At 43.9% G+C, this 27,902-nt stretch overlaps 1 protein-coding gene across 1 annotated transcript in view; it reads right to left on the reverse strand.

Moving 5' to 3' along the window:
• The window catches only part of LOC121291085 (exostosin-1-like), a 288,167-nt gene extending 260,573 nt beyond the window's left edge, over positions 1-27,594 (reverse strand). The window contains exon 1 of the mRNA XM_041212120.1: positions 26,119-27,594. Coding sequence (XP_041068054.1) covers positions 26,119-27,062 — 944 coding nt within the window. The 5' untranslated portion in view covers positions 27,063-27,594. The remainder of the gene's footprint in view (positions 1-26,118) is intronic.
• Positions 27,595-27,902: the final 308 nt, after the last annotated feature.

Here is a 27,902-nt window from a genome sequence, read left to right on the forward strand (position 1 = left end):
TCAGGCAATGGCCATCTCGAACAAGACAGAACCTAACCATCGCCCCTTGAAATTCAGTCGCATTACCATCACTGAAACCCACATTATCAACATCTTGAGGGTTACCGTTGGTGAGAAACTGAACTGGACTAGCCATATAAATACTCTGGCAACAAGAGCAGGTCAGAGGCTCGGAATCCTGCGACAAGTAACTTACCTCCTGACTCCCCAAAGCCTGTCCACCATCTATAAGGCACAAGTCAGGATTGTGATGGAATACTCCCCACTTGCCTGGATGAGTGCAGCTACAACAACACTCAAGAAGCTTGACACCGTTCAGGACAAAGCAGCCTGCTTGATAGGCACCACATCCACAAACATTCACTCCCTCCACCACTGACGCACAGTAGCAGCAGTGTGTACCATCTACTAGATGCACTGCAGGAATTCATCAAGGCTCCTTAGACAGCTCCTTCCAAAGCCACGGCCACTACCATCGAAAGGGACAAGGGCAGCAGACAGATGGGAACGCCACCACCTGGAAGTTTCCTCCAAGCCACTCACCATCCTGTCTCATAAATATATCGGATGTTCCTTCACTGTCGCTGGGTCAAAATCCTGGAATTCTTTTCCTGACAGCACTGTGAGCGTACCTACATCACATGGACTGCAGTGGTTCAAGAAGGCAGCTCACCACCAACTTCTCAAAGGCAACTAGGGATGTGCAATAAATGCTGGCCCAGCCAGCGAAGCCCACATCCTATGAATGAATAAAAAAGGGCAGAATGGGCCTTGGTTTAATATCTCATACAAAAGACAGCACCTCCAACACGCAACATTCCCTCCGTACAGGCAAAGGGGCTGATGGCCTGGATTTTGTTCTCAAATTCTGGAATAGGACTTGAACACCCGACCTTCTGACTCGAAAGTGATAGTGCTACCTGCTGAGCCATGATTAACATTCCTTTTGGATTACCATAGTTTTCCTTGTACTGTTTTCAACCTTGGTTGCATCCTGCAATGTTTTCCAATTAATGTAAAAAAGATCGCACTGTATTTTCACATGCATCTGTTGTTCAATAGAACACTTCACACACACAAAAAAACTAAATCATTAACTTTTTTAAACATTACATCGCTGTCTCTTAATAACACAACATCTTTGAACTGGAACCCTGAAGAGTACAAACAGGCAGATGCATCAATGGTCACAGCAGGGTGCACGGAGACAGATATTGGATTGTTTTCACATGCTGGTTCCAATCAACTGAGAGATCAGTTCCTTCTCTGCCTTGCTAGCAAATACTATGTTGGCAAGGTGCAAGTTAAGGGCACAAGTGCCAACCCATCCATTTCCCCACCAGATTCCAAACAATTCAGCCCTTTATGCACATCATGCATACTCCACTGTCTCAACCATATTAACTCTTGATAACTGTGCACTTGCAACTTGGGCAGACACAGTGATCATCAGGAACACCCAGTAAAACTGCAGATTGGGCTGTGTCTCGAGTGAGTGTTTTGAGCTACAGAAGGACGTATCTCATTGTATCACAGACAGAACATATCAGCTCTCCTACTGCCCATGATCAGTATGGAAAGTGGTGAGTCTTTTCTTACCCCATTTGAGTGTGCATCCCAATTAAGTAATTCAGCAGCAAGCTATTGAGAGTTAAAATGTGTAGAAGGTTATTTATTCTCACACAATTACCCCAAATTAACTGCAACATTAGGGGCATCCATTATCACCCACAGACACACACCCACACAAAAATACATACAAATAAACGTCATGCACTTTTACAGATTACACTTATCTCAGTTTCTGGTCTATGATCTCTGGTGGCCTTTCTTGGATTGTTTTGAAAATTTGAAGTTGAAGGGATCATCTTGTGGAGTGAAAGGTTTGCAACAGGTTGTGAGGTTTCTTATTGTCAAATTTATAGGAGGTTGGTTCTCAGGTGAACTTTAACTGGAAGAGATTACATACTCTGGCTGCCTGTTATCTCACAGCTTGTTTCCGAGGCTGGTTCACAAACTGCCTGAACTGACGACTCGATAGCTTCAGTGGAATTAACTGCAAACAGTTCCTTGCTGATTCTTTAAACAGGCAAAAAGAACATGGCTGCCTCCATGTGGCTTTTCCCAAGTTCAAAGACTTTACCAAATAAGGTGGGGTGTTTAAGTTGATTACTCATCCTGTGTAGTGGGGTAACACCTCTGAGGGCTTGAGACAGTCAGTATCTTTATTTAGAATGACCCATTCAAATCAGATAATACCCTTTTGATTGGTTTCAAGGAAGGATGTCAACTCAGTCCAAAATGTCAGTTTTGCTCCTTCTTGAGGCAGGGGAGTCCTTCTAATCCACTGATGAAGTTAGGTGACCTTGGGCGGACAGGTTTTCCAGCCTTTTGGTGTCCAGTTTTAAAATAAAATGAGCTTGAAGTTCAGAATATGACCTGCTTTACTGGGCATGACAGTTGTCACAGGTCTGACAGTGGTGATGGGAACAATGTGAATCAAGGGTGTCACAATAATGTGTGTTGGCTTAAAGTACAGTTTTTCCGATTTGGTATCAGTACCAATATATATTCTGAGGGTGTGGCGCATTTCTTATTACTTGAACCTTACTCCCGATAGGATGTAACCCATTTTTGACTACCCTGTGACCCAAATCTTCTACAGAATTTTGAACAATTTCATATTTTTGTGCCTTCGCCTGATCTCCATGCTTTTCCAAAGATTGGAGCACCTTTTTAAGCCTGTCATCATGGGTCTGTCTGTTTGAAGCTGAAAAAAGTATGTCATCCAAGTAGCACACTACCCCTGAATTCCTTGCAAAATTTGGTTCATTAATCTTTGGAACATTCCAGAGGCTGAAGAAACACCAATTGGCCGCCTTTGAAAGTGAAAAATACCCTTGGGCAGAATTATGAGTTTGGTGGGCGGGCAAGGTCAGGGGGCCCGGGAGTGGCTGGGAAATGCACTGCCACCTGTGATCGGCCCCCAACAGCAATTTCACACTGGGCGAGCCAACTAAGGCTCACCCAGTGTGGAACGCAGCTCCTCACTGGTGGGGAAGGACGGAGCGGGGATGGGGTCTGTCGTTACCAGGTCCAATGGCGACCCTGCAGCCGGTTTAAAAACAGCCTAGGCGGCCCCAGGAAGGCTACCATGGAAGAACATTTGTTCTGCGTTAGCAAAGCGATGGAGTCAAATGCGGCTGGAGACACCAAGTGGGAGGGCAGCTCGGGTGGACGCTTGGCCCCCGGTGTTTCAGATGAGTGCCTCGCGGTCCTCCCGGATGGGGCGGTTGCCAGGAGGGACACCGATGACCCCAGAGATAGGAAGAGGAGTTCATCGTACATCACAAAGAGGGCTTGGGAGGAGGTGGCAGCGCTGGTTAGCAGCCATGATGTGGTGTGGTGCACATGGGTGCAGTGCCAGAAGAGGTTCAATGGCCTCCTGCGCTCAGGAAGGGTGAGTACTGTGTTAGCATGGATAAGTGTGCAGAAATGTTAAGGTGTGGCCGTCCCCCCATGGATCTGAGGGGCGCTAGAGTCCGAGTGCCAACTGTCAGTGATGCTGGAGCTGGCCAAGGGGGTGAGCCCTGGATGCTTGGACTGAGTGCCTTGCGGCTCGAGGGCCACAACTTGAATGTGCACTGCAAGGTGCTCCTCATCTGGGATTGGCCAGGCTGCAATGGCGCTGGAGGTAGAGAGTGGACTAATCAATACTCCTCTGTCTTTTCAGAAGAAAAGCCATAACCAAGCAAAGAGGTCACATACAGTCTGCCCAACCTGCTGCTACTGACCAGGTTCGAGAAGGACACCCTTGAGCTGGAGAGCAGGCATGCTCCATGTGCAACCAGGTGTGGAGAGACAGGGGTGCCAGAAGAAGGTAAGAGTGCAGGGCACTGGGTGAAAGTTTCAGATTGTGCAACCAACCATTCTACTGTAGCCTCTTCATTGATGGGAGCCTCAAACCTGGAGTCCCCATTGATCGTTGAAAGACGATGGCACCATGATGCAGATCTCCATTGTCTCACCAGGGTGCCTGGAACGCACAATGACAGTGTGCTGACTTTAACTAATGACATGGTCCTTGTTCTCCCTTTTAGGTTCACCAGCCAGCATTTGCTCTCTGGACCCCGAAGGGCCACCCCTGACACTGGAGGACCACCAGGCTTCACTTGCACCTGTGCACTTCTTGTCTGAGCCAGGCACCGGGGTAGATACCAGCACCTCGGTGGGCATTAGATCTGTGGCTAGAATGTCGATGCACATTGGTGAGGGCAATTCACACTCGTTTGAGGTGCAGGCGGGGGCAGAGAGTGCCCAGAGTGCCGGCAGGAGGAGGGGGACTGCTGGGAACCAGGACAACGCTCAGTCAAAGGCAGATGATGAGCTTCTGGAGTCGTCCATTCGGCGGCAGATGCTGGGTGTCCAGCGGGATATGTGGGACGATCTGGCAGAGATCCATGAGGGTCTGTGTGCCATGTTCTCTGTTGTGGAGGAGTCCATGTGGAGCTTGAGAGCTGTGTTGACCCACATCAACGAGCAGTGAGCCCATGCCTCCTCCATTGGGAGAGTGGCTCTCACAGAGAAGCAACTCCAGGGACAGAATCAGGGGTTCCTGGGGTTGTGCTGGGACCTGCAAGCCCTCACACAGGCAATGACCTCAGGAGGACAGTACCAGTGTGGGAGTCAGATGAGGCACCCAGTGTCCCAGCGAGGTGCTCATCCATCAATAGTGAGCAGGGAGGTCCAGAGTGACCTCAGATTGGCGCACAACCTGCTTGTCATCTCTGCGGGCTCCTCTCAGGGCGCTCTGGATCATGGCAGCAGTTCCTCCTCCCCTCTGCCAGTGACCATCGCATCTGATGAGGTTGCAGTATCTGGGGAGATGCCAGTGTTGGCCACTCCTGCCAGGCAGGGCCAGCACAGGCTCCACTGACCAAAGGATGACAGCCAAGGTCATCAAGGCCAATAAGACAGCAGAGTCAGCAGGCTGTCTCCAAAGCAAGGAGTGGCTGGGGTGGCAGCAAGTCGTAGCACTCTGAAACGCAAGTTCAAGGGCACCATGAGTACAAGAGGGACCGTGCATGGGTGCTTTTCTATTCATTTATGTTTGGTTTATATGTCTGCTGGTGTGGACATCAACACCAGTAGTGGTAATGTCATTATGCATTCAATGTGACGAGAACATTAAATTTGCTTTGGTTCTGTTGGCTTGAGTATGTTTCACCTTTTTTCTTTCTAGTGCAGGTACGCCAGTGTGTAATGCTGGACGTGAGTGGCTGGATACTTTATTGCACAAGCATTGAGTGGTCTTTGGGTTCAAATGAAAGGGTCATTTCAGACATCCGGGATGGAGGCGGCAGCCCTGGCATGAGGTGGAAGCAGATCTTTGGCAGCCTAGCTGAAGGAGTGTTGGATCAAGGCGTCCCTTGTGTCCCTGTCTCCATGCCCTCAGTGTTCTCCTCACTATGCTCCTCTTCTAACTCACTACTGGATTCATCCTCTGTGGCCTGTGCAGCTGAGTCAAGATCTTCTTCCTCCCAGTGGGTCCCTCCTTTCCTGTGCCAGATTGTGGAGAGCACTGCATGCAACCACTATCAGTGACAACCTCTCGGGGGGGGTATTGTAGTGAACCCCCTGAATAGTCCAGGCAATGGAAGCGCATCTTAAGAAGCCCTCTGATCCTCTCTACCACTGCCCTTGTAACGCTGCTTTGCCTTGTTCTTGGGTAGCAGAGAAGCTTCTTAAGCCACCTTTTCAAGCCCTTGTCATCCAGCAGCCATCCATCCAGCCGGGCTGAAGCAGTGAAGAGCCTTGGCACCTGGGAGTGTCTCAGGATATAAGCGTCATGGGAGCTGCCTGGGTACCTTGCACAGACTTGCAGAATCTGCATCCTGTGGTCACAAACTATCTCACTATTTGCACATTCATGGAGTGGAATCCCTTCCTGTTGATGAAGGCACCCAGCTGACCTGCTGGTACCTTAAAGGCCACACATGTGCAGTCAATGGCACCCTGGACACAGGGGAGCTCAGCAATCGCTGCAAAGCCTCTGGCTCGCTCAGCCTGGCTGGCCTTGTCTGTACAGTAAATAATCAAGGTCAGTACCCACCTGAACAGAGGATGTCACCAGTTTGACACAGCTGTGGACAGCTTATTGGGATGCTCCACACAGAACCCTCACTGACCCTAGAAAGAGCTGGAGGCATAGAAGTTGAGGGCCACTGTGACCTTCAGAGCCACTGGCATGGGGTGTCAACCCACACAGTTGGAGCTGATCTCAGGCCCAATCATCTGGGAAATCAGGGTCACAGTCTCTCTAGAGAGGCAGAGCTTCCTTAAGCATTGCACCTCAGACATATTGAGGTAGCTGTATCGCTGCCTGTAAACTTGAGCAGCAGAATAGTAGCGTCTTCTGTGGCCTCTTCCACCTTAGACTTCCTGCTGGCCTGCACCCCTTGTGTCTGCGCCTCTCCTCCCACAGCTCACTCCCCTGGAAGCTGCATTGGGACACCTGGCCTCCTCCCACTTCTGCTCTTCTCTTCCCCCTCAGAGGAGATGCCACCAGCCGAGACTACAATCCCCATTACCAGGGTAATGGAAGGCTGTCTGATACCTGGAAGGATCCACATGGTCTGAATCCTCCGGGGACCTTGGAGACACCAATAAGTCCTGAAATGAAGCCTGGAAATGCTAAGAATAAACCCCCAAACAGAGATGAAGCTGCCAAGTACCAATAAGTAACCAGCAGCAAACTATCTCCAAAACTCCTCACTGGCAATGCTGCTGTCCCTTTTTATCCCACCCTTGGATGGGGTTTAGCAAATTGTCGGCTGTTCACCTGCCTATTTTACCAGTGCAGCGAGCGCAAAATCACATGGGCAATGTAAAATCTAGCATAATTGCCTTTTTAATGGCCTTAATAGGCCTCGTCATTGATGGCGGGTATGGCTCCGACTCCCACGTGCGCCCGCCGACTGAAATATCTCACGGGTGCGCAATGATGTCGGGGCACTCACCCAATGTCATCATGTGCTATTTCACGTTCGACCGGGTCAGGCGCATGCCCCCTCGCTCAGCAAAAGATTCTGCTACATGTGTGCGTTAACAGTCAGATAGTCTAACTCAAGTTGCAGGTAGTCGTTTGTCAGATCTAACTTTGAAAAAATCTGGCCTCCTGACAACATTATGAACAGATGCTCCACGCTTGGCAAACTATCGGGTAGATTACATTCCAGTACCTAATTTTCAGTTACCTTATAATCCTCACACACTCTTGCATTACCATCTGACTTTGATATTATCACTATGGGAGTAGCCCAATTACTCTGCTCTAAAAAGAGACATGGGCTGTCAAAGCTTTTCAACTTGCACTCATCAGGACAGATTTGCAAGAATACAAATTCTAAAGGGAACAACAATTAATGAGAAGAGAATTCTGATTGGCTGGCAAGTGGTCTCTCATCAATAGAGGCATTGCCATGGAGAATGCACCAGCAAACAGTTAACTGCCAAGCTTTTGTTAAATTCAAACCAGTCAGGTCAGCTCTGATTGGTCAAGGCATTGCCATGGGGAACGAACCAGGGAATGGCTGTCCCCCAAGTTTTTGTTTAGTTGAAAAAGGTGCAATGCGTGGGCATGCTCTGTTTACAAAGGACAGGGCCCTGTGAATATATGTAGCATCTAGCACAAGTAATTGCAAACTCGGCTGATAATCTTAAATTGGTTGTGAGTATAATGCTTAGCACAACAAAACATTAACTGCATTTCTCTCCGCAGATGCTGTCAGACCTGCTGAGTTTTTTCAGGTATTTTTATTTTTGTTTTTATAATATATAAGTGGAGAATACCACTTGTGTTGCTACTGCATAGTCTCCAACATTAGATGTGATTGGGCAACACTTTCTAAACAATCCTGATTGTGCTAAGAAAAACACTGTCAACCAATTTACGATTATCAGTCAGGTTCACAATGTGGCTCACTGACATGTGCTAGAAGTTATGTATATTCACACAAAGGGCCCTGTCCTTTGTAAACAGAAAGAGCAGATCCATGCATTGCACTTTTTTCAACTAAACAAATGCTTGGAGGAACAGCCATTCCCTGGTTCATTCCCCATGGAAATGCCTTGGTCAGAGTCAACCTGCCTAGTTTGAATTTAAATAAAAGCTTGGCACTTAATTGTTCACTGGTGCATCCTCCATGGCAACACCTCTCCAATCAGAGTTCACTTGCTAGCCAATCAGCAGTCTCTTCTCTTGCATTATAAATTGTTGTTCCCTTTAGAATCGGTATTCTTGCAAATCTGTCCTGATGAATGCAAGACAAAAAGCTTCGACAGCATGTCACTTTTTTTTAAGCAATACTCAAGTTCTGTACTACCAAACAACTATTCTGTTCTACTTTAGAGACAACGTTCTCAGTCTCAAGTCTTTTCTGTTCTTGCCCTATTTCCTCTTTTGGGGCATAGGGTATTGGACAAGGTCTGCAATAAACGGGTCTTGCGATCCTCTGTACCTGTCAGTTGGCCTTATATCCTTGAATTGATTTGTCGGTTTCACTAAACACCTGAGGGTACTTGGCGATCATGTTGTCTTGCGTTGGGAATTTCGCTTCTACGTGGAAAAACTTGTTCCAATTGAACTTCAGTGTTGCTAACTAGTTTCTCCCTAACAAGGCTGGTTTTTCACCCTTCACCACAACAACGGACAATTTTGCACATTGCCCCCAGTATGTGACCAGAACCACCACACTGCCCATTTGGGGAATTTTCTTTCCTCCATATCATCGTAATTTTGTGTGCTATACCTCCCGTAGATGTTGAGTCAACTTTTGATGAAATCATGCTAACTGATGCACCTATGTCAACCTCCATGTTTACCGGATCTCCTCCGATGCTATTTGGACTACGATGCCCTGCAAATTTCCACTGGACGACCTTGTGCTTTGGATTGTATGGGTCTCAATCAACCCCTCAGTGACCTGGTGCTGCAGTGACTGCCTTTTCCTCCAGCCTGTATTTTCTCCATTTATATATTTTTGACAAGATTTGGCAAGGTGACCCTTCTTACAGCTGTAGCACTGCCCTCACAAATGGACAATTCTGTGCCCAATATTGGTAACAGGACCCTTTAATACCTCTGCTACTACTAATTGCTGTCGTTAGGGTATTCTGCTTCCTCAACAGCAGCTTATTTACTTCAGCAGATGACTGGTGGTTGTTAACTCTGGCTTCTCTCGGGTCATGTTCCACCATGTCCATGGACAATGCTGTTTGGCAAGTTATGTCAAAAGCTAACTTTGACAAGGTCAGCAGCTTACTGAGAATGCATTCACTTTTTAAACCAATCACAAATCTGTCCCACAATGCTCTCCCTTGAAATTCTCCAAACTTACAATGGGTAGACAGCTTTTTCAAGGCCACAATAAAGTCTCAAATGTTGTCACTGGACAACAGGTTCCTTGTTTCAAATGATAGGTTTCTGCAATCTCCAAGGGCTTGGGATTGTAACGTTGCTCAAGCTTACACAAAATGTCCGACAGCGGCGTGTCTTTTGGCTTTACTGGTGTGAGCAAATACTTGAGTGTTTCATACATTTTGGGTCCTGCTTCTATCAAAACAATTGCCCTTTTACTCCCCCCCGCCACTGTCCGACTATCAGAAGCCAGGGTATCAGGAACATTGAGGATATTATTAACAGTGAAATGCGTCCCCAAATACGCACTGAAAGCCTCCCAGGCACGGCTATACTCTTCCAGTCACCCAATATTCCATTCCCCTTGCAATAAACATCAACATGATATTTGCCTTCTTAATCACTTGCTGTACCTGAATAATAACTTCAAATGATTCGTGTACCAGGACACCCAGATTCCTTTGTATCACTGAGTTTTGCAAACCCTCTCCACTTAAATAGTATGCTGCTTTTCTATTCTTCCTGCCAAAGTGGACAAGTTCACATTTCCCCATATTATACTCCGTCTGCCAAATTTTTTCCAACTCATGCAATCTATCTAAATCCTTTTGTAGATTCTTTATGATCTCACAATTTATTTTCCTACCTATGTGTAATGGGAAATTTAGCTACCATGCACTTGGTCCCTTCATCCAAGTCATTGATGTAGATTGTAAACAGTTGAGGCCCCAGTTCTGATCCCTATGGCATTCCACTAGTTACAGCTTGCCAACCCAAAAAAGACCCCACACTCTGCTTCCTGTTAGCTAACCAATCTTTATCCATGCTAATATGTTATCCCTTACACCGTATATTCTTACTTTGTATAGTAACCTTTGGTGTCGTGCCTTATCAAATGTCTTTTGGAAATCCAAGTATATATTATCTATAGGTTCCCCTTTATCCACCTTGCTTGTTACTTCCTCAAAGAATTGTAATAAATTAGCTAAACATGATTTCCCTTTCACAAAACCACGTAGATTCTGCCTGTTCCCATTATACTTTTTTTAAAAATATCCTGCTATATCCTCCCTGATAATGAATTCTAGCAATTTCCCTATGACAGATGTTAGGCTAACTGGGCTATAGTTTTCTGCTTTCTGTCTCCCTCCTGCCCTGAATAAAGGTGTTACATTTTCTATTTTCAGTCTGCTGGGGCTCTTCCAGAATGTAAGGAACTTTGGAAGTTTATATAATCTACTATCTCTGCAGCCATTGCTTTGAAAATGCAGGCCATCAGGTCCTGGGGACTTGTCAGTCTTTAGGTCTAATAGTTTTCCCAGTACCTTTTCCCTAGTAATGGTGATTGTTTTAAGTTCCTCCCTCCCGTTCAGTTCTTGAATTTTAAGTATCTTTGGGAAGTTTTCTACGTCTCCTACAGTGAAGACAGACACAAAATACCTGTTCAACACTTCCTCCAATTCCTTGTTTTCCATTACTAATTCCCTAAACCCATTCTCTTGAGGACTAACACTAATTTTCATTACTCTTTTAGTTACATTCTTCCTAGTTAAACACTTGTAGGAACTTTTACTATCAGTTTTTATATTTCTTGCTGGCTTTCTCTTATACTCTAATTTCTCTCTTTTTATTATTTTTATAGTCATTCTTTGCTGGTTCTCAAGATCTGTCCAATCTTCTGACCTATCCCTGATCTTCACAGATTTGTACAGTGTTTCTTTCAAGTTGATGCTATCCTTAATTTCTTCTTTCAGCCACAGGTGATACATGCTTCTCCTACAGTCTCTTTTTCACTGGGATAAATCTTTGCTGAGAGTTATTAAATTTCTCCTTAAAAGTCAGCCACTGCATCTCTACTGTTCTACCTTTTAACCTAGTTTCCCTGTCCACTTTGGTCAAGTCTGCCTTCATATCCATATAATTACCTTTATTTTAAAACACTAGCCTACGACCTACACTTCTGAACGTGAAATTCTACCATGTTATGATCACTGTCGCCTAGATGCTCCTGTACAAGAGGTAACTAATTAATCCTGTTTCATTACAGGATTACCAGATCTAGAATAGCCTCTGCCCTGGTTAGCATTAAAATGTACTACTGTATGAAATTGTCCCAAATACACTCTATGAACTCATTTTCCAGGTTACCTTTGCCAATTTGATTTGCCCAAAACCACATGTAGATTAAAATCACCCATGATTATGCTGTGCCTTTCTTACACACCCCATTTATTTCTCCTTGCATATTCTGTCCTACCGTGTAAACACTGTTAGGGTGCCCATAAATCACTCTGACAAGTGACCTCTCACCTTTCCTATTTCTTATCTCTACCCAAACTGATTCTATATCTTGTTCTTTTGAGCTAAGGTCCTCTCTCACTACTGTACTAAAGTCATCCTTAATTACCCCACCATCTGTTCCTAGCTTTCTGTTTTTTCAAAATGTCAAATACCTTGCAATATTGGGGTCCCAGCTTTGGTCACCTTGCAACTATAGCTCTGTAATGGCTATCAGGTCATACATATTTATTTCTATTTGCATGCATTCAGATACAAAGCCTTTAACTCTGTCTTTTGACCGTCTTTACAATGTCCGGACTTATTTCCGGCTGGTGCACTCTGGTTATCATTACACAAGTCGATTGTCGTGCGCAGAAGAGGCAGGGTCCCAATCCTGACCACTATCAAAAAGAGGAAAGTATCCAGGGACCTCCTGCCAAAGACTATAAGGTGCAATTGGAATCAAAGGAGAACAGGAACCAATGATTCCCCAGTCAGCATTTGCTGTCCAAGCTCACACATTAAGAATGCCCAATTGGTCAAGGTACCATAATGCAACTGGTACCCGAACAGACTCGGTGCAACTTAACACCTTCAGGAAAGGAATGAGAAAAATGGGACAGTCAATGGTAGGTGGTGCAATGGTCTCACTACCTTAAGAGTCACCTGTTTGCTTCAGGTTTCAAACCCACGAAAACACCACAGAATGGTTTATTCTGGGGTAGCAATAGTCTTTTCACTTTCCCGTTGAGCAGCAGGTGCTATACTACACACAGGATGCCCATGTCAGGGTCAAAGTACCTCCAACGCCACAATCCAAGAAATGTTCTTAGTCTTCATCTCAGTGCCAGCTGTGGCTCAGTTTGTAGCACTATAGCCTCGTAGTCAAAAGGTTCTGGATTCAAGTCCTACACCAGGACTTCAGCACACAAATCAAGGCTGATGCTCCAGTGTTGTACTGAGGGAGTGCTGCACTGGCGGAGTTGTCACCTTTCTGATGCAACGTGAAACCAAGGCCTCATTTGCCTGATCAGATGGATGTAAAAGATCCCATGACACTATTTTGAAGTAGAGCAGGGGAGTTATGTCCAGTGTGCTGGTCAATATTTATCCCTCAATCAACAGCTCAAAAACAGATTGCTCGATCATTATCACATTGCAATTTGTGGGAGCTTGTCATGCACAAATTGGCTGCTGCTTTTCCAACATTACAACAGTGACTACATATCAAAATTACCTCACTGACTGTAAAAGCTCTGAAAGGAGCTGTATAAATACAAGACTTTTTTTCCCCTTCTCCTAAGCCTTGCTTTAATCTTATTTCATTCATAGCCTTCTCAAGTGATTCATTTGAGTCTAGTTGTTTTGTCGTCAGTGTTGGTTTTGTTCCAGTATTATTCTCCATGTTGTGCAATACCCTTGTCTGTAAACTATTCCTATTCCGATGAGATTCAGGCTTTGATAAAACAGGAGGTGAGACTATAAATCTGAATTCCATAGTTCCATTGCAGTCATTTCAGAATTTTTGCCCTCCCCAAAAATGTATGTTTCAAAAATGCGTTGGGCACTTTTACACAACTTAGAGGCAAGAGGAATTTTGGGGATTAATAAACTTGTGTTTGAACCAAAGAGACATTATTTATGCGTTAGTTTTTAATATCAGTTTTATAAAAGTTATTCTGTGCCAGAAATCATCTGAATTTTAATTTGTCTTTTTACTTTGAGTTTTGGTCTTATTCCATTTCCAGGCTTCACAGGAAACCTAGTTCAGATTTTTCAAGGAGACATAAAATTTTGCTCAGTTGCCTTTTTCCACTCCCTACTTTAAGTCGAGGATAAGGCAGTCTCACCTCTTCTCTCTCAATTATGGAAGACTAACTTCTACCACATACTCAGGTGTGTTGTTGCTTGGCAACTAGCATCAACTGGAGAATGATGGCTGACCAGGGTAATGGAATCCGACTTTTAAGTTTCCCCATGGGTGGCCTTTGGAGATTGAATTCTAGAGGAACTTCCATTTTCTGCGTGTTCCACATACCAGTGCAGTCAGGGTAAACAATGCAGCTCAACAATTGAAGTGAAATCAAAATGGCTGGCTGGATAAAGGAATGTGCCTGCAAGGGAGATGAATTACCAGCTCTGGTTGCATCTAGTCCTGCAGCTTTCATCATACGACCTCTCATCTCCCATTATCCCATCCAGTCAAACAGCCTTTATTTCCTGAACACCAGAATTTTTAATAACTAATAACGAACTATAAATTTCAGGGAGAATGAAAATAAAACATATTTTTAAACATCTTTATGATTTTTCTCCCAGGTATTCCTTGCAGCAATGTTCTGGAGATACATCTTTAATGCTCAGAGACTCCATGGCAATCCTGGAGGGTTGGTAACCCTGGCGAGGCAGCATACCTTCAATCTCCCTTTAAATATGTTGATAGGGCTACGTGAAGTAAGGTAGAAGGAAGCTCGGATGGGACATAAATTCCAGCATTGACTAGTTGTGTCGCAAGACCTGCACTGTGCTGTATGTTCCATGTAACTCCCTGAAATCTTTGTTGGTGGCCATGTTTCTGCTTATATCTTTTAAGGTCCGGTGGAGAGCAATGGCCATGGTTATACCTGGAGAGGAGCCGTGCCAGGGGAGATTGAAAATGGAGGATGGAGTGGCTGAAGATGGAGGTCAGATCCAGTGAGGGCAGCCAACCCTACAATGGTAGCCAACTCCAGTTGAAAGTATTCCTGGAGGTTTTATCATATGACTTCCTACCTCCAAGTGTCCCATCCCGACACTCCCACCATTGGTCATTTGCCATGTACATCTTCATGGCTTCGTGCCCCACACTACAGCCTCTGGCCACAAAACATGTCTCTCCTTAGATCCCATCTTCCCAAAGTGAACTGGAGAACAGACTCTGTTACCTACTTGGATGATCCTTGACATGTCAGCCAAACAGCCTTTTCTTCCCTGCCTCCAAAACTATTAGAACTAATAAATAGGAAGCATTCAAAGACATTTTAATTCAAAAAGGAACCTTTTTTTAATGCCCCTGGGTTTGCTCGCAAAATTGTCCTGGACATTAATCTTCAGTTTCTCGAGACTTCAGGACAATCCGGTAGCTTGTCAACCCTACCCCGCACAACACCGGTGAATGAATGGGTCTGTCTCATGTCACTGTTCCCAGAGTACAGCTTACCTCCACCATACAGCCCAACTTCAAGCACAGCCAACACCCAAGGCAGCAGTTCTAGCTGCCCATCCCAGCAGTTTGCGAATGGTGGCCCTATAACCAGAGTCTCCGATAATATGTGCACACCATATAATAAATACATTCACACAGATAATTATAATGTAGTATTATCATGAGCGAAGCAGCAAGTATTGGCGCTTTCCAATAGTGGATGCAATAGTTATATGCTATATCAAGTATACATGTATGTGTGTATATATACATATATGTATTATATACAATAACAAGCTGCTGGAAACCTAGAGAAATCCAGGAGCTTGTTATAATATTAATATATGGGTGCTCACACGATGCCAAGAGAACTCCCCCATCCTTCTTCAAACTAACACCATGAGCTCTGTTACGTCCATTCCAGAAGCAAGCAGGACCTTGGTTTAATGACCCATCCAGAAGAATGCAAATCCAACAGTGCAGTGCTGCCGCAGTACTGGCACCGTGACAGCCCAGGCTAAGTGCTCATCTCCAGCGTGGGAGCACTTAGGCGAGAGAGTGCTACCCACTGTGCCACAGCTGATACCAGATGCAGTGCAGCTTTCACTCAGTACCTTTTAGCATGGGTTCAATGGAAGGAAAGTCAGAAATAACCAGTTTCATGCTCGCGCGGCAGAATGAACATCGACACTGTTCCCGGGACTACTGGGTCACTTGAGAAACACCAAATTCAGGAAAATTGATTTTCTTCCCTCTCTGAAGAACCTTGGGGCGTTTTTCTACTTTCACTGCACTAAATTATTAGAAGAGGTTGTTACGGATGAAGTAAATCAGCAGCTTTCTCTGCTTCTAAAATTAATGAATGACTTCCTTAACCACAAAAACGTGGCGAAGGTAATTACCTGATGAAAGGTTATCCACCTAAAACATTAACTCTGTTTCTTTCTCCACAGGTGCTGCCAGACCTGCTGAGTATTTCCAGCATTTCCTGTTTTTAGTTGATTTCCAGGATCCGTAGTATTTTGCTTTTGCCTTATGTGAAGACAGTAATGATGAAGAACAGTCTCTATTCTGAAGCTAGATCAGTAAGGAAACTCCAAATACAGAATTAGAGATGTACAATAACTTCAGTAACAAAAGGAGAACAGAGAAGCAAATTGTTCATCACATGATGATGTATGTGAACAGATTTTGCTCTGACACGATAGAAGAGTCTGTAACTGGATCAGAGCTGTGGGGATGAGTTGCTCCTGTCATTATGCAGAGCAAGACAAAATGAAATAGGGTAAGATTTCATCTGGGAAATGTTTCTTGGGAAATGGTGAATGTTCTCAAATTTACAATTCTCTTTACAAATGCCAAGCAGAGTAAATTTTTCCACATTTCTTCACAACTTGCTACACATAATAGGGATGCTATCCCTAATAAGGCCTGGTCATGTATACGGATTTATTAAATATTAACATCCAACCTCACTCAGGGTCCAATTATGAAACTTACCCGTCTCTCCCTGCCTGTATCCCCCTCCCCTCAATCAAAGTCCAAGGGGCAAAATATATTCCAGGGTTAGAGAGTGAGACAAACTGTCAAACACAAGCTGCACTGCAGGATTCTGCATCACCCTTCACTCAACAAATGCTGGTTTCATTTTAACATGAGGAAAACACAAAATTTACAGTATGGAAACAGGCCATTTGGCCCAATATAAAAAACAGGAACAGCAGTAGGTCACACAACCCCTTGAGCCTGCTCATCATTCAATAAGACCATGGTTGAACTTTTACATGAACTCTACTTTCCCGCAAGACCTCTATATCCCTCAATTCCTTCGGCGCACAAAATATTAATCGCGCATCATTTAGATATTTCGTTTGGCGAGCATGAGCCAGAGGTTGCTGCGCATCTGCCGAACTGTCAATGGCCTAGTAAGGCCATTAAAAAACCAGTTAAAGTTGTTAGCAACACTGCCTATCCAACCTTAAGATTTGCAGGCAGACGAAGAGCCCAAACGGCCTTCGCGTTTTTCAGGAAACCTCATCCACGGGCGGGATGAGGTTTCCTGAAGGTTTTGTAAAATAATTAATTAAATTTTGCAAACTTCACAAACATGTCCCATCTTATGTGACACTGTCACATGATGGGACATGTTTAAATAATTCTTTTCCTCCTCTATTAAAAAGTTTCACTATCAACTCAATCTCCCTGAGGCAGCCCTTTACGTTTCAATTAGATCACTTCTCATTCTGCTAAACTCCAGGGAACATTTGACACGTGTACTCAATTTCTCTTTATAGGACAATCCTCTCAACCCAGAACCAATCCAGGTAAGTAGATCCTTCCTTAGGTAAGGAAACCAAACCTGTGCACACTACTCCAGATATAGTCTTACCAAAGCCCAATGTAACATTGCAGCAAGACTTCCTTACTCCTATACTTCAACCAGGTGCAGTAATGGCTAACATATCAACTTTTTTCCTCATTGTTTATTCTGCACCTGAACCTCCTCCCACCATACTTCATTTCACCTATCAACTTATCCTTCTATTCCTTTGTCCCTCATGTACTTAAATAATTTCCCCTCAAATGCATCTATGTTATTCACCTCAACTATTCCAGGTGGTAGCGAGTTTCACTCTCTGGATAAAGAAATTTCTTCTGAATTCTCAATTAGATTTATTAATATTTCTATATAGTATTGTCTCTTTGGTTGCATTGCTAGAGATGGTTCTCCTCAATGTCCATTCTGATTTTGGAAAATTTCTTTGCAGCCCTTGGCTCCTCGGAATTGGCAGCATCCATTCTTACCCAGAGTTAACCAATTTGGTTGACTGCTGAGCATTTGTTTATTCTTGTCTAATTTTGGTCACACTGCATGTGGAAACAACTCACCGACGTCTGCCCCATCAAACCGCTACATAATTTTCAACCCTCTATCGAGTCACCCCTCAGTTTTCCAACCTTTTGAGCCTTTTCTGATTGTTATAATGTTGGAACCGGACAATCAATTCTGTGAACATTTTAAGTGTCACTTATTTGTGCTTTCAAACTTTCAGGTAGTCTAACAGATCTTCATAGAGTCATAGAGTTATACAGCACAAAAACAGGCCCTTTGGCCCATCATGTCCATGTTGGCCATCAAGCACCCATCCTGTGAGAACTTTTTGAACTTGGCTTCGCACTAGGCTACATATTTCCTTCACTGAGTATGATGCCATCTCCTTACAGGGCATTGAACACAATTAATAATATGATTAATAGTTCTGATGACAGGTCATTGAACTGAAGTGTCAACTCTTTATTGCTCTCTCCACAGATGCTGCCTGGCCTGCTGAGTGTTTCCAGTGTGCTCTGCCATTAAGTAAGCAGTTTGCTTCTGTACCAATGTTGTCCAATACATTAACTACTAATCACATGTGGCTAATTACATATATGATCAGTAAACAAAAATAGGTAATAGACGACATTGGCAGGCATGTAGTCTTAATACTTAATTGCACAGCATATGCAGGTGAACTTTAACCTTTTTGGGCATTTTTTGCTAAGACAAAAAAGCATAGTGTGTTTTTAGATCACTGTGATTGTTTTACTCCCTTTGCTGATGAAAGGAGCTAGACATTTGTTAAGTGTACACATGTGAAGTACATTGGCCTGTATTGTGTGCAAGGCATTTTCTACCAACATTTGAGTACCTGTTTAAAATGGCATCACTATTGCCTCACCCTGTGGCTTATCAGAAATCTCCAGCAGTCAACACTTCTGTTCATAGTTGTACCGACATAAACCATGGAACTGTGGCTTTTTAACCTGATCTCAGAAAAACAAAAGAACCCCAAGTCTCTGCTAAAGGGTTGAATCAAAGATTAACTCACTCTCTTTTACATGAATGCTGAATATAAGGAGGGAGATAGGCAAGATTACCTTTCTTACAATTTTACTCCAAATTGTGTCTGTTTTTGGGACACTTAATTAGAAATTGCAAAGACAGCAAGTCTTCCTGCAATGTCCACAGTGCGGCTAACTTAATGCCCACAGGAACTTTTCCCCCATATCAGAATCAAAAAGGAGCAAGTGAAAATATTTAATTATCAGCTTAATTAGCATTGAATAAATAGTGATATGATTGAATAAGCATTACAACACCAACAACTTACACGTACATTGGGCCCATAACTTATCAAGGTGTCCTGGAAGTACTTTTCAAAGAAGGTGGAAGGAACGGATGCTGAGCAGCAACTGGAGAAAAGTTGGGGATGTGAATGAAGGCATTAGAAGAGAAAGGATCTGAAAACATATTGGAAAATGGCAGAATGACTTAGCAAGAGAATTCCAGATTATGAGGCATGACGGCTATAGGCTCTATCTTCAATGGATAGAGTGGAGCATGCGCTAGATTTGGGAACATAGAGGGATCCAAGCTGGGACATGGGGCTGTTCTAGTTGTGACAAAATATTTTAACACAAATAAGAAAGACAGACTTACATTTAGACAGCATTATTACAACTTCAGGATGTCCCAAAGTGCTTTACAACCTATTAAATGCTTATGAGGTGTAGTCACTATTGTAATGTAGGAAATGTAACAACCAATTTATATACAGCAAGGTCCCACAAACAGCAATGAGATGAGCTGAAAATCTGTTTTTTGTAAAGATATTTGAGGAATAAATATTGGTCAGAACCCCAGGAAGAACTCCCCTGCTCTTCTTTGAATAATGTTATGAGATCTTTTACATCCAAACAAGAGGTCAGATTTGGGCTAAATGACTCATTTAAAAGACATCACCTTTGGCAGCGCAGCAACTCCCTCAGAACTGCAGTGGGAGGGACCACCAAGATTTTGTGTCCAAGTCCCTGGAGTGGAATTTGAATCCTACAACTCTGAAACAGATACCTCCATTATCCACATTTGTGATCATCAGTCTGAATTCCAGGTGGGCAAAGGCTTGCACATCACATTGTCTCACTCAGCCACACCAGCACCAATGAAGCACACAGTACAAGGAGGATTCAATTCAGTCTGCCTTCATTCCCATAACAAGGGCATTACTTTGCCACTTCTTTTGAGGGAGATCCCTCCACTGACTCAATTTAACCTCCACTTGTTGGTTTATCTCATCTGACCCAATTCCTTCAACCATGTTAATGCACCCCATGATCTTCACTTCACCTTTTTTCCCAACAACAATAAAAATACTGTTCACCATATGACCTTGGCTTCACAGCTGGTTAATTCACTCAGTGCTTTCATTCCCCAGATATTACTCTATCAATGGTTTCCCTAGTTCCATGAAGATAAAAGTAGCTTTTACTGAAGGTGTAAATGGCCTTACTTGAGGAGAAAGAGTGATACAATTTTCAAGTATGCAGCCTCTTATGCTTCAGCTTGTAAAGTGAAAACTGCCATCACACTTGCAAACATCCTTTTTGCTGAAGTCATATTATCTGAAGGAACGTTACAGGTATGCTCTCTCTCTGCAAGCAGGATACATAGAGTTGAGTGCCTATTTAGTCCCTTAAATAGTGTCAAAAGCAGCCAACTTAGCACATCTTCCAGAAGTGAAAGAAGTACTGCTGGTTGTCAGCTTGGCTCAGCCACATCAATGAGTCAGAAAATTGCAGGCTCAACTCTCACCAAAATGCACAGCCTAAATCAACAGCCAATGTACATTCCTTTCTTGCCTTTAATGCTGTAAAAGATCCTAAGGTGCGTCACAGGAGCATGATCAAAATTTGAAACGAGCTACATCAGGTGGTGTTAGAAAAGATGACCAAAAGCTTGGTCAAAGAAGTAGGCTGTTAGGAGCGGCTTGAAAGAGGAAAGAGAGGTAGAGAGCATTACAGAGGATTCCAGAACTTAGACAACTGAAGGCCTGGCCACCATTAAAATCGGACTTGCTCAAAAGGCCAGAATTGGAGGAATGCAGATATCTCAAAGGAGTGTAGGGCTGGCAGAGCTAGCAGAAATAAGGAGGGATGAGGCCACCAAGTGATTTGAAAACAAGGATGAGAATTTTAAAATTGAGGTGTTGCTGGACTGGGACCCAATGTAAATCACCAAACACAGGGATGACAAGTGAATGAGATATAGGTGCAAGCTAGGATATGAGCAAACTAGTATGACATTCCAATGTAGTGTAGGGTTGTGATTCACTGTTGGGGATACAATAATTACTATATGATCTCTTTTAGGTGTAGGTTGAGGAATGAATATCAGCCAGTACACTGGGAAGAATCTCCCTTCTCTTCCTCAAAACCATGCCATTAAATCTTCTACACAGGCCCATAAGGGCAGGCAGAGCCTTGGTTCATCAATTATTTACAGCACAGAAGTAGATCATTCTAACTTCTTCTTGAATGCATCTGGGCTATTTGTTTCAACTACTCTCAGTGGTAGTGAGTTCCACATCCTAATCACTCTTGGGTTAAGAGGTTTGTCCTGAATTCCTTATTGAATTTATTAGTGACTACCTATTTTTTCATGTCTGCAAGTGGAAATATCTTTTCTAAGTCTTCCCTATCAACCGTCCCATAATTTTGAAGACCTCTATCAGGTCAACCCTCAGTCTTCTCTTTTGTATAGAAAACAGCCCCAATTCGATCTTTATGATAAATATAGCTTCTCTGTACTGTTATCATTCCAGTAAATCTTTTTTTGCACTTACTAGTGCCTCAATATCCTTTTTACAATATGGAAACCAGAAATACTCATTGTACTCCACGTGTGGTCTAACCAAGGTCTTAAACAAGTTTAACAGAACTTCTCTGCCTTTCAATTTTATCCCTCTGGATCCCCTAGTGCCTTGTTTGCTTTATCTAAAAATTGACCTTATTAACCTGCATCGCTACTTTTAGTGGGAGCTCCTGTGTCACAGTGGGTAGCATCCCTACCTCTGAGCCAGGAGCCCTGCATTCGAGTCCCTTTCCAGGACTTTACAGCCATGGAAGGTGCGTGCATAATGTGGCCAAACAGGTTGATTATCAACCTGCAACTCCTTCCAATATATGACCTTATGGCAGGAGGTAAGAGTGGGAGAGACTCCTAGTTAGCCATGCTTCATGCAGAGTGGCATCCCTCAAGCTATAGTCTCTGATTTCAGGCTAACAACCTGTTCCAGAAAATACGCACAGAAAACAGAAGTAAGCTTATGATTTGTCTGTCTCATGTATTTCTAGATGTGGGAAGTCTTCTAAGTCTAAGCCTAATATCAATAATCGATGTATCTGTATCTTCAGATGCCCCCTTCAGACACTTATTTTCCAAAGAGTCTGTGATCTCCTTACCCTTCCTACCAAAATGTAATACTTCACACTTATCTGTATTTAAATTCAATAGCCAATTACACAATCATTTTGCAAGGTTATTAGTTTATTTCTGTGTTTTGTCTGTCCTCCTCTATATTGATGGCACCCGCAATTTGGTGTCTTTTCCAAATTATGAAATATACTTGCTATTCCAGATCCAAAATTGTTTGTGTAAATGATGAATAAATGTGGTAATAGCTCCAATCCCTGTGGAACACAAGCTCCCTGCCATTTGCCAATCTGTAAAACCACCTTTAAACTATATTCTTTTTTCTGTTTTGTAGCCAGTTTGCTATCCATTTTGTTTCTCGTCCCCTGGCTCCAAAGGTTTTGGCCTTAGTCATGAGCCTACTATGTAATACCTTATCAAAGGATTTTTGTAAAGTTAATTAATTAAATATAATAGATGTAATGTATTATTATTTAATATTTCTGCCATTTTGCTGTGATTACACCTTTAAATGTCTACCCAAAGGACAGTGCCTCCAACAGTGCAGCACTCCCTCAGCATATCTACAAAGCGTCCAATCCCTGTTTCAGGTGGCCCCTGTGCCCCTGTTTTTTCTGTATCACTACGGCAGGTGGCACATTTCCTGCCCACCATATTGAGGGCTTTTCATGCCAATCAGCTGGGGCATTTATAGGCCTAACACTAACTGTAATCTAACTAAAATGTTGTACTTCTTACTTTGTATTCTACATTGCTGACCTTATCAACTGGCAGTGCTAGCTTTCTTGACTATATATCTGCACACCAAAGTTCTGCTACTCTCCCCAAAATCAAATGTGTTTAAGTTAAACAACGGACATACAATTTACCAATTCCAACTCAGATATTAATCCTGCTTAATCTACATGCAGCAAAACTTCAATTAAAAGCTTAATTAAGATAATGTCATGGAATTTCAATGGAGCCACACAAAGCTGATAAAACATTGTTTGGTACTGATATGTAAACATGCCCCTATAACTAACAAATAATGAATAATTATAGTCATAATCCAAACTGAGGGCCCACTGTTTTGCTCTGAAATTCTTGGAAATCAAAGAAAAATCACAGGTATGTTTATAGCACCAGAGAACAAAATGATTAAAGGGATTGCTTAAACAGCTACAAAATGAAGCTACAATTGCACAGTAATTGATATTAATGAGTAGTATTTGATCAGTGACATCAACAGTGCCTTTGAGTGATGTGTATCAACACACTATGAATGACAGCTGTGTACGATAGAATACTGCCTGTTTCAGCAGCAAGCAGAATAGATGAAGCTTCCCCAATACTTTAGAGAATAAATACACCAACATAGTATCAGACATAGAAGCGGGATTAGGACATTCAACCCCTCAAGCTTGCTCTGCCATTCAATTAGATCATGGCTGATCTGTATTTCAACTCCCGTTAACCACCTTTGCTGCATTTCCCTTGATACCCCCTTACCAAACAGAATGCTTTCGATCTCATTCTTGAAAGTTTGCAACTGACTCCCATCATCCACAGTCGTTTAGGAGGCACAATTCGAGATTTCCTTTGTGCGAAAAATTGCTTCTTGACATCACCCCTGAATAGCCTAACTCTGATTTTAAGTTTATGCCTCCTTTTGTTCTGGACCATCTCACAACCACCAGGGATATATATATTTTCTCCCTTACCACCCTTTCAGCTCCTTTAATCATTGTAAACACCTTAATTAGATCACCCTTCTACACTCAAGCGAGTGTGGGCCTAGCCTATGCAGACTGTCCCTCTAAATTTAACCCTTTTAGCCCCACTGTCAATCTGGTGAATGTAAAACAGGAAGGCTCCATGTTTCGTTCCCGAGATGAACTGTGAAGAGACAGCCAATCTCAGTCTCAGCGGTGGTAAATCCACTACAGTTACCCCAAGTACCTCAGGGAGGTGCCAGAGAAAGAAAATAAAATGAGTTCAGTGAGGGTTTCCATTTAGATTAGAGCTTAACTATAGTGTGTACCGTGGTCAAAGGTCTGCTCACCACCTGGGCACACACCCGAAACATGGCCACTTCAGCTAGATAACAGTCCATAGGTCCCTTGCAATTGAAACTCAAGGCGAATCAGCACCTAAAGAGGAGGGGTGAAAATTGAAAGGAACTAAGTTGCCACAAATTAAGCACGTATCTCCTGACTAATAGTTATGGTTAAAGTATCTTATGCTCAGAACAAAATTCTGACCTTAATCAGCAGCAAGAGTGCAGTTACATCCAAAACTGATTAACAACCAATGGATTTTGATCTCAAGTTTTTTCCTGAGAATATATTAAATACACTCAGGTAGATGTAGATTGCACAATGGTCAAATATATAGACCTAATCATTTGTTTGATTGTAAGGTTAAAACTATCAATGGTCTACTTAAACAGTCATTTCAGATAACTGTCATGCAATACTAATATCAGGGTAGCAGGGAAGACCTGTTATGAGTGAGAGGTGCTTGATAGTCATTAAGACATTCATCAGACAGCAAGAATAAGTATTGATAAAACCAACCTTAACAACACTGTTAGATTGTGAAAGGAAAGATAACTTGAATGCTGATACTGGTCGCTTTGACAAATGATATCTTGAAGGATTCTTAAAACCAATAAGCTGAACTACAGAACACCTCTTGTCCATGACTCCACATACACTGTACAATATCAACACTTTATGGATTAACCCAGTGACTGGATAGTCTAATTATAAGCGCAACACTAGACCTGGAATGAGACGACTGTTGCAGGAAATACTAGCTAATAGTTCACAACAAAAGGTTCAGAAGAATAGGGCCATTTTGATCAGAAACATTTATTCATTTCAGAGGAATCAACATCTACAGATCACATTAGGCAAAAGGGTGTCAACGTCTTTGAGGCATTGGATCTCTTAACAAAACTCATGCTTTTGACATTCATCTACAATCTAATACAAGGTGATTCTTGCATAAGAAGAAACCCCTCCCACAAAATTCCATCCAAGAGTTGAATAAAACTACAGGATCCGTCTGTAGGATGAGGGTCTGCATAGCAAGAGGTAGCCATCAAAGCTCTTACCTTTTTGTTGGCTGGTATCCACTCTGCAATCAATTAGGACATTCCTATCAGCTATTGCTAATCTCTACCAAGATCAGACTGAAATTGCCTTTTACTGTCCCGTTTCCAGTCTTGGTCTTAGCTGCTGATTTTAAATCTCCTTGTCTCTGTAGTTACCACGGCCTATCCCCGATTTTAAAATCACTTCTGTATCCAGATCTGGTCTCAGGTCGCGTCAGAGGGGAGAGTTGCCACTAAGTATCACAGCACTGCACACAAAATGAAGCAAAATGAAGCTGTGCAGGAGTTGACAGGAATGCCTGTGTACGCTGCTCCGGCTGACACCACCATCACTGGAGAAGTTGCTGCAATGGGGGGGGGGGGGGGGGGAAGCCGACGGACAATGCATTCTGCGAATAAGCAACGTTTCGACAAGAGTCCCAAAGTTGGACATAAAGTTGTCGTCGTCAAACAGCATTAATACTGATTTAAAACTAACCACAGTACGGAATTCATATGTCTTAATACATTTTGATGCTATAACTTTCCACCAAACGATCAGAGCCCGACTTGAAATACTAGTTTCAAAATGTTAGTCAGCATCTGCTATTCACCCTCCCTGAAACAAACAAGATAACTTCTGCACGCCCTCGAACTATTTTTTTTAGAAAACTCCTAAGTCACAATTACACTGGCGCACAATTGTCCCAACTCGAAAGAGGCCGTGACCTTGGGAGAATCTGCCCAATGTTAAAACGCTCAACTTGAAAGGTCTGGACATCCCAAAATAAACAATGTTCACAATCCATTTGCCTCAAATATCAAACGCTTATTCGGGGCTTAGTTGAAAACAGACACAATAACAAACCGAGTTATAAGCGATGCAATGAAGGTTGTCCACTTACTTCTCATACTCTTGGTTGTCTCTGTCACAGCGGCCGTCCTTGTGCTTTTCCCAATCTTTCCCATGCTTACAGGTGGTCAGTGAGATAATATCCTTCCCATTGTGGATGTGGTGTAAGGCATTTCTGGTATCTGACCCAATTCCTGTCAAGTACCTCTTGCCTTTGAAGACCAACAGGTACTTTCTCCTGGGTGGGACATTGTTATAGAGAAGCCAGCCTTTCTCTCCACCCTTCTGAGGATGTTCTCTTGAAAACAGAGGGATGGAGACATCAAAATGTGGCCTGTAACTCTCCATGTAAAAACTTGCTTTAGCCACCATGGCCTGCCCAACGTCAAAGCCCAAATCCTCTGTATAATCAGGCCAAGTTCCGGAGTAGAGGTTAAATATCAGATGGTTCCTACCGTTGTTCCACAAGGGAAAACTCTGAATCTTGCTATCGACGTCGTGAATGTATTGCAAGGAAAGCTGATCCCGATCTAAAGTGTCTATCCCCATGACAAATAAACAGGCCTGGTGTGGATCCGGGGTGTAATACCGAGAGCCCTGGATGGAGGCGAGAATTTTTTGGTAACTTTCAGAAACTTTATCCCCTTTGGACTGGGGGTAGAGGTAAACTCGGAAGCCTCGCTTCTCGCACAGAGACAGGTCAAAACAGGTCTCCATCCGACACCTGCTGTCCTTGTACACCATCGCCCTGTTCTCCCTCTTCATCTTTGGAGACTCCCGCAGCCGGGAGTCCACCTCTCCTCCTCCAGGCTGCTCCACAAAACTTTTGAGCGTCGCCTCGTCGTCCCACGCCGGCCATCTCCTCGCCATCACCAAATCCTCGCTCTGCCTCCGAGCCAAGAACTTCAGCTGCCGGATCTGCGCTCCCCCGAAGTAGAAAAGCAAGAGCCAGCAAGCGCAGAATGCGATCAAGATGTATTTCTTCCTGGCCTGCATGTGTCCGGGACCATTCGCTCTCCTCGGGAGGAAGATGCTGAAGGGGAGAAGGTTGCAGGGGGTGGCACCTGGAGCGGATGGTGCTGGGAGAGCAGAGAGGAGCCCGCCACCCGGGTTCTCAAACGCTTCCAGATGCCAGCGCTGCCAAAAGAGGCATCCTCGCGGTTCCAAAGCAAGGGCAGGTGCGGACCAGCGGCAGCCCCGTCTGGCATGGGGCAGCCGGGGACATTTGCTGCAATTGGCTGCCCGTGGCTGGAGCTGAAGGACTTGTTAAGGGAAGATGTTGCTGGAAGCGCCGGCTGGGGGTTGCCGTGTGCAGGGGCTCCGGTGCTGCAGGGTCTGGCTAGGAGAAGCGGTGCCTCTTAGAGGCTGGGGCCGCAGGTGAGAGCTGCTGAGCCGGGGTTGGGAGCGGGAGCAGCTCCGGGACGGACTAACTAGCCGATTGTATCCATCTCGCTGACACTCAGGTGTAATCGTGTCCAAACATTCCATTTCCGAACCTTGGCTCCACCAACATTCCAACCAAGCCACGCCCCCGCCCCAACACACCTACCCCATTGGCCAATCCGCTTGGCCTTCCCCACTTTCTGATTGGACAATACGCATCCCTAACACAGGCTCCTCCGCCCCTCTCAGGCACTGATTGGTCGGTGCAGTTGTCCATCAGCACGTTGGCTTCCCCCTCTTGATGCCAATTAGCTGAATCTGCAGCCGAAGCCCCGCCTCCTCCACCGGGTCCCGAACGTGCTGAACGTCAGGTGTAAAAAAAATCGGCCGGAATTTTATTTTCAATCCGGTCGCGGAGGGGAGGCGAGGGTAATGTGTCCGTAGGAGGGTTTG

This window comes from Carcharodon carcharias, chromosome 19 (assembly GCF_017639515.1).
Source record: "Carcharodon carcharias isolate sCarCar2 chromosome 19, sCarCar2.pri, whole genome shotgun sequence".
NCBI classification, from domain to species: domain Eukaryota; kingdom Metazoa; phylum Chordata; class Chondrichthyes; order Lamniformes; family Lamnidae; genus Carcharodon; species Carcharodon carcharias.